General features: G+C 55.4%; 1 protein-coding gene across 1 annotated transcript in view; it reads left to right on the top strand.

Moving 5' to 3' along the window:
• Window positions 1–878: 878 nt before the first annotated feature.
• Window positions 879–11054, top strand: part of ADAMTS2 (ADAM metallopeptidase with thrombospondin type 1 motif 2) — a gene marked incomplete at both ends in the record, with an annotated part of 215062 nt that continues 204886 nt past the window's right edge. Inside the window, 2 exons of the mRNA XM_084244362.1 lie at window positions 879–1014; window positions 1957–2351. Coding sequence (XP_084100488.1) covers window positions 879–1014; window positions 1957–2351 — 531 coding nt within the window. The remainder of the gene's footprint in view (window positions 1015–1956; window positions 2352–11054) is intronic.

The following is an 11054-nucleotide window of genomic DNA, read 5'->3' as shown; positions in this document are numbered from 1 at the left end:
TGTACGCAAGGGATTCAGAGGAGGTGAGGGCCAGCACCTGACTTTGCCCTAGGAGCTTGGGTCTAAGGGTGGGTGGAAGAACCAATGCAAAGAGGCTGCAATGGAGGGGCACCCGGACTTCAGGCAGAGAAGCTGGGGGACTGAGGGAAACTCGCCCCTCCCTGTTGATGTTTGGAGCAAAAGTTGGTCATTGGGGTAGTCACTGCAGGGCAAGCACCATCCTATAAAAAACACCTTCCCGCCTCTAGGGTTCCCATCTGGGCAAAAGGCCCACGTGGGCCCCGAGACCAAGCAATCAGACCTCGCGGGCTGATCGCTCCCCTTCCCCCCGGGCCCGCCCCAGAGCGCACGGAGAGGGTGCGGCGGGCCCTGGTAGCCCAGGACTGGTGGAGGGGGACCCGGTACTCCAGGACTCTCGGGGTGAGGACGACCTGCCCGGCGCGGGCGCCGCTCCGCGAGATCGGGCGCTGAGAGCGGGTGGCGCGCGGCGGGGCTCCCCGGGTTCGCCCCGTGGCGTTTCTCTGCCGCCGCCTCGGCGCGGCTTCGCCGCTAGTGGGGAGGCGCGGCGGCGCGAGGAGGGGAGCAGGCGGCGGGGCCGCGCCAAGAAGAGCCGGGTCACCGCAGGCTGAGGCGCCCGCCGTCCCCGCCCTCCCCCTCGCCGCCGTCTCCTCCCTCGCGTCTCCCTCGCGCGGGCGGCTTCGCTCTCCCCGCCCCCCCCGCGCTCCCCGCCCTCCCCTGCGCGCCTCGCCTCTCCGCCCCGCGCCCTGCGGTGCTGCAGCTGCGGGCGGCTCCAGCTGCCCCCAGATGTGGGCTGGGCGGCGCGCGGGGAACTTTCGCGCCGCCTGCGAGTGCAGGGCCTCGGCTGCGGTCCGGCTGCCATGGATCCGCCGGCGGGAGCCGCTCGCCGCCTGCTCAGCCCCGCGCTGCTGCTGCTGCTGCTGCTGCTGCTGCCGCCGCCGCTCCTGCCGCCGCCGCCTGCGGACGCCCTGCTCGCCGCGGCCGCCGACCCCCCGGGTAGGTGCGGCTGAACCCCGCGGCCCGCCGCCCAGGCCGGCCAGACCCCGCCCCGCGTGCCCCGTCGCCCCCTCCCCAGCTGTCGTCCCACCCGACTTGGGCAAACTCCGCGCGCCCCGCCCGGGGCCAAGTTGGCCAACTTCGGGGCCGGGTTGGTCGCGCAGGGGGCGCCTCGTGGCGCACCGGACTCCTCCGGCCGGGGCAGCCTCGCAGCGCTCGCGGCTCCCGGGACGCGGAGCGTGGGGGCTGAGGGCGGGGAAAGCCCGCGGCGGAGAGCGCAGCGCGGCTGGTCCGGGGATCCGGGGTTCGTGTCCAGGGCGTTCAGGAGGAGCCGGGTGCCCATTGCACCGCCTTGGGCCCTGAGGACTGGTTGTGGCGCCCCGGAGGGGATCCCCAGAGATCAGGGACCCTGTTCCATCCCTCCCTGCCCTCGGCGCGTGGGGAGAACCGGCCGGCGGCGGTCTGACCGGGAGCTGGTCACCGAGGACCGGCTACCCGTGCCCGGGGGAACCGAGTCCTGGCCGCCCCAGAGGCGAGCGGTGAGGGCTCTGGGGCGGCTGGGGCCCGCGGAGTGGTAGAGGCGCACGTGTAGGGGTCCAGCCGGGAATGGTTTTTGAACAGACCCAGGTTCTGACAGGGGCGGTAGGTCTGGGCCTTTGGGGGCCCAGAGGGACGCTCTGACGGGCTGTCCCCGGGGCACTGTGAGGAGCCTGAGGAGCCCCAGCCCGGAACGGGGCGGGAAGCAGAGCCCCACTGTCAGGGTCCCGGAGGTGGACGGCCCTCCCCAGCTGGGAGGCTGCCTGAGCGGAGCAAGGCAGTGCTGAGGGCTGCCGGTGGAAGATGCCCTTTCCTTCACGGCGGAGTCTGGAGGGATGCTGGGCTCTGTGGCCCGGCTCCGCGACTCCACCATCTGGGCGGGTCTAACGCCCCTTTCTGTTGCAGGCGGGCCCCCGGGGCTCCCAGCGGAGCGCATCCTGGCGGTGCCGGTGCGCACTGACGCCCGGGGCCGCTTGGTGTCCCACGTGGTGTCGGCGGCGACGGGCCGGGAGGGGGTGCGCGCTCGCAGGGCCGCCCCCACCCAGACCCCTAGCTTTCCAGAAGGCAACGAGGAGGACTCTGGCGGCCGCCTCTTCTACAATGTCACGGTCTTCGGTCGAGACCTGCACCTGCGGCTGCGGCCCAACTCCCGCCTCGTGGCGCCCGGGGCCACGGTGGAGTGGCAGGGCGAGTCGGGCGCCACCCGCGTGGAGCCACTGCTGGGGAACTGCCTCTATATCGGGGAAGTGGCCGGCCTCACCGAGGCCTCCTCCGTGGCGCTCAGCAACTGTGACGGCCTGGTGAGTTCCAACTTCTTTGGCTCCTTCCTGTTCACAGCCCTTGCTTGGGTTTCAGAAACCATTACCTGGGGAGTTTCCTGGGAGGGCAAGGTATGCCTGAGGAACTTCTCTGCAACCCTTGTGCTTTGGAGCCCAGCAGAGGAGACAGCAATGGAAGGGAGTGGCTGGAAGGCAAGTTATTCGCATTGGGTGGAGAGCAGTGATTTATGCAGGGGGAGGACCAGGGTCCCCTATGTGCTTATCTGGAAGAAGAGTGGTTTCCTTTCTGCCGGCTGGGGAAGGTCTTTGTCTTCCGTGCAGGTGTGTGCACATCTCTGTGTGTATGTGCACAGCTCTGAGAGTGTGTGCATGTCTCTGAGTGTGTGCACACGTTTCTGTGAGTGTGTGCACATCTCTGTGAGGGTGTGCATCTGCACATGTGTTTTGGAATGTTAGTGTGCACTCCTCTGGGTATTTGGGCACCTGTTTGAACGTGGGAATGTGCCATTGTGTCCTATGCATATGTTTACCTGTTGTTTCCCGGGCAGTCATGTGTTAGGGTGTCTGTGGAGTGGGATTTCCTATGCATTGAGGCATGTGTGCTATGTGTCTGGGGCACATGTGCTCATCTTTTTGTGTGCAGGTGGTGGCAGCCCAGGGAGCGCTCTGTCCTCCGGTTGACTGGGTATCACTGATTTTTGTGTTGTGGTTTCCTGTTGAACTCGAGCTAGTCATTTGAAAAGTTGGTTTTCTCTATTTTGAGCATTTGGAAATGCAGACTTTGGTGCCTATGGGAAACTCCTGAAGGACAAGAGACTTGGGGTGAGTTCCCTCCTGGATTGCGTAGGCCAGCCAGTGTGCGAGGTCTTCTCCTTTGGGGGCCCAGAGGGATCATGGCTTGGCATAGGGGGCCCTGGAAGAAAGCCTGGATCAATGCCTAGATAGTAGGCTGACATTGGCGGTGCTCTGTCCGGCTTCCCAGGGGCCTGGCACATGGCAGAAGCCACTGCAGTTTTCTATTTTGGATTGGGTGTGCAGTGGTCAGGCTGGCTGTGTTGGCCAGACATCTGAAGCCACCCACCATGGGTTCCGCTCTAATTGCCGTTCAGGGCACTCCTGGCCTGAGTTAGTGGCTTCTCTTCCAGTACTTCCAGCCGGGAGCCCCTCATCCTACCTGCTGCAGAGCCGGCAATTACACCAGAGCCCTACAACCACTGGGAATCTTTTTATGGAGACACAGGAAGTGTCACTTGTTGCTTAAGAAAATCACTGCCTTTGGTTGGATTTGGTTAGAACATGGGCATGTTGCAAACAACTATAAATGTCCTTGGGGGAGCTGGGTTAACATGGGGTAGCCCTCTAAGTTTGTTTAGTCTCTGAGGACATCCTGCGTCTCATAGAAGTGGCTCATTTTACTAGGGAGGTGGTATTCCTAAGTAAAAGGAAGTCACTGCTGGGGACTTAGAGGGTAGGGTGAGGTGGGGTAGAGGGCTTGGCCTGTTGGTGGGTCAATTCCTGTGTACTGATTAATTCCTCATGGAGAGCATTCGAGGGAGGCTTTTTCATGGTATCATTTGTTCACTTACTTATTTGGGACTCATTTGTTCAGCCAGCATTCCTTAATATGTTTATCAGCTGCACGGGTGCCCACCTGGGGCTCACATGCTCAGGGCCACTGACAGGCCCCGGGGGCACTCTGACCAGGGCTTGGAGACCATGCTTCTGGGAGCTTTTGAAGAATGAGTTGCCAGTAGGCAAAGGTGCAGGCTGGCAGTCCTGGCAGACGGACGGGCCTGTGCAGGAGTACCAGGCGTGCATTGGGCTGGTGAGGGCGGGCATGCTGTGATGGCGCGTGTATATGGCACACATCGGCAGAGACATGAGACAAAGCTGGAAAGATGTCTCGAGGTGGAAGAGGGGCTGGGCCTGCCAGAGTGGCCTTGAATATTCTCAGTGAAGAGTGACCTTGAGACAGTGGGCTGAATCACTAGTTTTTCTTTTCCCTCTCTCCCTGGCTCCCTTTCTTCTTTTCTGTCTGCTCTGATTTTATACCAATTAATTCCTTAACCCTTTAAATCCCACAGTGATAGGCCTGATTGTTAAGGACTTGGGTTTACAGTGATCCTGTGGGGAGGGATCCTCATCTCTGGTTTACAGCCAGGTAGCTGAGTCTCTGACTTTGTTCTCAGGTGGAGTCCTTATGTGGTGAGTCAAGGGTCCCTGATTATGTATCCCCTTTTTCTGATAATTCCAGCTGAGCTGTGGGTATCACTCTGGCCAGTATAGAGTCCAGTGTGCCTATGAGAATCAAGGTGTAGGGTTCTTAGAATAATGTAGATAGAAAAGATAGAGGTCCTGCTTCCCCAAATGATAGAAATTGGTACCCTGGACCTGCAGAGTACAAATTCTGCTGTAATCAGGTAGTGGTGCAGACTCTAGAAATGCTACATGATGTCATACATCATAAGGTACGTCATACACCATATTTCCAGAGAGATGGGTAAATGTAGTTCCCAGGATCTTTTGCAGGTGTTCATAATAGTCACAAGGGAAGGTTGAAGTTTGCCATCTCATGATGTATGAGAAGATAATGCTTCATGAAGAATGCCATTTTTGCGTGCTCATTAAGAATCCGATGAGAAGCCTGCTGGCACAGAATTAAGAACAGTAAGTCAGTTTGCTGTGCCTGACCTTGTGCCTGATCTCTGCTGAGACCCTTCTGTCCCATTGCTGTGTTTCATCCTCACCACATCCACTGGGGTATGTCTTCAATTTTATCCCATTCTACAGATGAATAAATTGGAGCTCCAAAAGCTGAGATAGCTTGCCTCAAGCTTCACAGCCACTACTTGAAGGCAAACACTTGGAGTCTGTGTCTGACTCCAAGACCATGCTCCTACATTTTATTGCTTTTTTTTTTTTTTTTTTTTTTTGCATGGCAACAGAAAGAATACGAATGAAGCAATGCATTTTTTTTTTTTAAACTTGTCCTACCTTTCCTGTTTGACTCCTGGAGACCTCCTCAGTCACGGGCATGGATTGTTATCAGTGTGAGTGGGATTCAGGTCAGCAGGCTTGCTGACCTCTGGGCTGCAGCTCCTTCCATAGCAGCCAGGATTCCAGCGGGACAGAAGCACCCTGTCTCCCCCTGCAGTGTCACTCCTTCTGGGGACCTCTCTGGTCTGGTGTTTTTGGCTGGTCAGGCCTCGGAGCTGGAAGCCTCCATGGGTGGGCAGTGGAGGGGTTTGGCTTCCAGGGCTTGGTTTGATTCTGCAGCCTGAGTGGGCTGTGTACGTCCTTCTCTTGCTATGTGGGGCAGGTCATGTCAAACTCCCTCAAATCTGTGAGGCAGATTCCCCTATTGCATAGTTGAGGTTCAGAGAGACCAAGGTCTCAGGGAAAGAAGGCAAGTAGGGGGCCTCCCTGGTGGTGCAGCAGTTGAGCGCTGGGCTGCGAGGCTGCCTGCAGCTTCTGCAGTGCCAGTTCGATCCCCTGCCACTGGCGAGGGTCCCATATGGTGTGCAGACCTCTCCTGCCACACCCACTGCTGCCCTCAGCATTTTCGTCAGTCTGCCTGTTTTATTCCCCACTCTGGCTCTGGTGAATTCTTTCAACCTCCCACGCTTCTGACTGTACCCAGTGCTTGTATAAATAAAAAATAAATAAATAAATAAATAAATCTTAAAAAAAAAAAAAAAGACAGGTAGGGCTGCTGCCTTAGGGGCTGTGGCTCCCTTGCTGGGCTGTCATCTTGACTGGTGCCCATTATGACCAGCATTGGTGGGCATTAACAATTGCTAGGAGTCACAGGGAGAAGTCCATCACAGGCCTAAGGACTGAAATGAGTTTCATTTTTCCCAAGAGACTGCTGCCTGGGAGATCACACACTGAGCTCTGCCTGGTTCAGATTCTGGGTTGGGATGTGCAGGTGTTGACAGGCTGTGGGACTGGAGGGGTAGGGGCTAGGGGTGCCTGGAGGTTGCATTTGCTACTTATAGGGCCTTCCTTCTTCCCATCCTACCTTGGCACTGCCTGCAGGGCAGAAGAGGGTCCCAAGAACACCAAAGCAGGACTGTAGAAACTTTTCAGTTCCCTAGTTGTCAGGGTTCCCCTCAGGTCAGAGGAGCACAAACATCAGCTTGTCCCTGCACTTGACAGTCTGCACAGCTTTCCAGGGTGGTCTCAGCTTCCCACATGGTTTTTCACTCTCCTTGTTTTTTAAGACTCATTTAGGTTAAGTGATAGGAAACCAACTTTCCAATGGATGGAGCAAACAAGGGAAGTCACGGGTCTTGTTATCATGTGGTCCTGAGAAGGGGCAGCTTCAGGTATGGCTGGGTCCTGGGGCTCAGCGCTGGTGTCACTCTATGCCTGCCACAGTCTGTGTTTATCTCCTCATGGCCCTCTACATGTGGGGCCACCAGCAGCTCCTGGCTTAACTTGTCTTCCACAGTAGCAATCTCTTAGAAGTGGAGATTACTTCTTTCTGCATGACTCTAGCAAAAATCTTGGGAGTTAGGTTACAGAACCATCAGACCCATTGCTGTGATGTGGGCCTGGACTGGGCTTTTGCCTACCTTTGGGCTTGAGGGTGAGGGTCAGACCTCAAAGCTCCGGAGTGGACTGGGGCTCTGTCATGAAAGATGAAGAATGAGTGTGCCAGGCAAATGAAAATGGTTGCCGCCACACACCACCTGGACTCCAGGCCCTGATAGCCGGCACAGATCTCCTCCTGGGCGCCACATCTGCCAGCCTTGCTGTCTCTGGGGCACCTTGCCTGGACCGCCTAGTGGCTCTGACACGGAACATGAGTATCTTCACTCTCGTCCAAGCCCACCCTTCATTTGGGTGGGAAACTCAGGATCACCTCTCCCATTCTCCATGACCTGCATATCCAGCCAGTCACCATCCAGCTATTTCTGGACTTCATTCCTGTTGCCATCTCTCCACTAGACTTGACTCCCAGCCCAGTATTTTGCTTCTGTATGCCTAAATTCTTTCCTCTCTCCACAGCCAGACTGACTGCTATAAGCCACATAATATATCACATCACTTCATTGCTTGATTCAATGATTTTAATCATTCTTATTACCTTAAAAAATTCCATACCCACTGGTCTGGCCTTCAAGGCCTCCCATGACCTGGCCTAGCCACCTCATCTGTCGCATCTTACCTGTGCTCCAGCCACACTGAACTATTAGTTCTTCTAACACTGGACACTCCCAGTTCAGGACTTTTCCCACCTGGGCCATTCTTATCCTTCCTTCTTTATCTGACTCACTCTGCAGGTCCCAGCTAAATGGCATCTTATCCAGAAAGCTGTTCTGACATTTACATGCCATGCCACACCCATGCTTCTTGGGAGCTTGTAGCACAGGTCACTCACACCTGGCTATGTCCACAGGGCCCAGCTTCTGCTGGGCAGAGCTCATCTGGGAGCCACAAAGTGAGAGATCCTGGGGAGTGAGTCTGGAATTCTGCTGGAGAAAAAGGGTGAGGAGCTTGCCCCTCTAGACTCTGTACTCCCCTGCCTAGGGCTGGTCGACTTCTCGTCTCCTCTGCTGCCGGTCGTGGAGTGTCCACATTTGGTGGGGCAGAGAGGAAGGTTATATTTTGGAGGTTCTTGCCATGGTGCTGAGCTTCACTCTGATTAAATGGACTTAGGCCAAGGGACCTTTCATAGCCAATCACTGCGGGCCAAGGAATGGGATGTGCTGGTTGGCTCTGGCCTGAACACGCTCCACTCCTGGCCTGAAATGAATATGGGGGAGCAAGGACCATCCCCAGAGGTTAGACTGTGGCTCCCCACCAGCTGCACTGGTATGCCTACTCTCAGCAGTTGGTGGTCAGAGGATCAGAATCTACACCATTTACCTCTCTACGGCAGGTACCCAATCCCCACAATCGTCCTGTTGTTCTTATTTTACAGATGAGGAAATCAAGACTCCAGCAAATTACTGAGATCTATGAGTCTCTCCCTGTGTGTGGTCATCTCTCCCCTTGGAATTCTGTAGGGAGGAGCCAGGAGCTTGAATCTGCCCCTCTTGAAGACCATCAGAGTTGGTTACCAGTCTGTGAGCTGAGCCAGCTCTTCGTGGGTCCTCCCATCACCTGCTGCCCTCCATCCTTGCTCTGCTGCGTGGCTTTATGTGTGTCTGGTTCTGGTTGCCAGTGTGCCCATTCAGGTGTTGGCAGGTTTCAGATTCTTCTTGCCCACTGGTCAGCCTGGCCATCCTGTCTTGAGCCCCTGTGTCCCCAGCATTTAGTGAGTGAGGAGTGACTTCTAGGTCTTTTGGGGGTATCCTTGCCCAGGCCTGCTGTGAGGGTCACAGTGTCATAGCCAGCATGATCAGAGGATTCATGGGGGGGGGGGAATTCATCTGCCCTGAGTTACAGGGACCCCTCCCATGACCTGGCCCGTCCAGTCACTGAGACTGGATTTGCTATGTGGTGGCCTGAGCTCCATAGGGCAGGTATGTGGGGGAACTCTCCTGGGTCCCTGGATCTGTTAATACAGGCAGGCACATCCTTCATAGTTCCTGCTCTCTCCTTGGGGTTCCTTTGCTACTGCCAGAACACCATGGGCTGCTGGGCGCATGTGAATGTGCGTGCATGTCTGTGCACCCGTGACTGTGTGTCTGTCTGGAAGGTGTGCATGTGCACGTGCTCATTTGTATGAATGTGATGTGTGAATGTGGGCGGGTGTCTGTGCATGTGAGTGTGTGTATGAGTTTTGCGTGAGTGTGCATGCTTGAGAGCATATGTAGGTGTCCATGTGTGAGCATGTGCATTTGAATGTGAGTGTAATGTGTTCTTGGCAGGGGATTCCTGAGGACTGAAGGGGAGTGAGGTGGGAGGGGCATTTATGGAGAGGAAACTCCCAGCCCCCAGGATCTTGGTGCTGCCTTGGACCCCTCCATCCTCTCATCAGCACATGCGCTGGGATGGGAGGGTCCAGGTAGGAGCGCCTCACTCTGCGGTGTGTGTTTCATATTAAATGTCAGCTGTCTACCAGGTCTGCGTGCTGCCATTAATATGGAGAAGTTATTACTGAGCCCGGAGCTGGCCCTCGGGCTCATCCACGAATTTCAGTTACAGTGAAGGTTTTCTCCAGGGCCTTGTGGGGTGCACAGCTTCCTCTGAGAGGCAGAGGAAACCCTGGCGTCCAGGAAGCAGCCAAGCTGGTTCTCCGCTGCCCCAAAGGATGGGTGCATGACAAGCACTTAGTTCTGGGGTTTGGGAAATGGTTGTGTCTGCATTTCATTGGATCTAAGGCACCATCAGTTATAGGGCACCTATATGTTCTGCCAAGAAGCAGAGGACATTCCCAGTAAAACCATGTCTACCCCTTAGCAATAGTGTTGTAGAGATTAGTCGGGCACCCACCCCTGTCCCTTGTCGTGAGGTGTGGACCACTCGCCTGCCTGCCTTGCTTGTTTTGGTTACTTGGCTTGGTTCATCTCTGGGTATGAACAAAGGGTCTTCCTCTCTTTGGCGAAGTGTGGGCTTGTGGTGCTTCCTCTTGGGACATTTTTCACTGATGCCAAAGCTATGCGCTCCCTGGCTTGGCACCTTCTGCACATGCCATAACTTTTGCCAGCACAGTGTGAATTTTTGAAGATTTTTTGGGTGAAAGATTTCTCAACATGAAGAAGTGCCCATCCTACAGGCAACTCAAATGAACTGGGGGCAACGAGCGATAGCACAGCTGAGGTGCTCCGAGTCAGGCAGGCCTCCATACTATGGCTGTGGCTGGCTGCCGCCTGTGACGAGACCCTCTGGTTTCAACTTGAGTTCAGAGGTGATAAGTATGACAAGCGTGTGAGAGTCCTGGACACACACTTCAATGCTGCTGCTGCTGCTATTGTTACAAATGCCATCTGGGCCCTATCTGAGAGCCAGCATGCAAATCCCAAGCTGGGGCAGAGGGCAGCAGCAGATACCAGGTCCTTCCTCCCAAAGCAACTGGCTCTGTGAGCAGCACATTTAAAGACTTAGAACTGGAGTATTTGTCCTTTGAAAGCAGGGATTGGAAGCATGTGGTAGAACAAGGTGTATTTATGCAAGCTTTGTCGAGGCTCAGTAGTGCTCAGTGTGACCCGGACAGAGCTTCTGAAGGTGTGATAAGAAGCAGCTCAAGAGCGGACATGTATATACACACACATGCATTTCTATTTATTTATATATATGTTTTTATGGATTATGCCACCTGTGATCTCCAGTTGCAATGAGAACTCCAGTTAAACACTATCATAGAAAAATTGTATTTTTCTGTCAGTCTTTTCTTGCACCAGTGCTGGGTGGTGCCCGTCAGCAGAGATTTAAAGCTCTGATAGCTGGAGCATTTGCGTTCTCCGTGGTAGCTTTGAGCCCTGTGAGTCCACCGTGTGCGCGTAACTTCACTCCTCAAAATATGACTTCACTCCTCAAAAACTTAGCTGCAGTCGTCTCTTGGTATCTGTGGGGAATTGGTTCTAGACCCTCACAGATACCAAAATCTGAGGATGCTCAAGTCCCTTAGCTGGTCCCCCTGATATGTGGATTTTGCATCCCAGGAATCAATCCCGAACATCTGTGGTTGTTTGATTCTGTGAATGCAGAGCCCGCGGATAGAAAAAAATCCCCATGTAAGTGGACCTGTGCAGTTGAAGCCTGTGTTGGTCACGGGTCAGCTGCACCTGAGTTGTGGCTCGTCTGAATTGAGCGGTGCTCTGAGTGTGAAAT

The sequence above is a fragment of the Talpa europaea genome (genome assembly GCF_964194135.1).
Source record: "Talpa europaea genome assembly, chromosome: 9".
NCBI lineage: Eukaryota > Metazoa > Chordata > Mammalia > Eulipotyphla > Talpidae > Talpa > Talpa europaea.
This window is presented reverse-complemented; position numbering and strand designations above follow the sequence as displayed.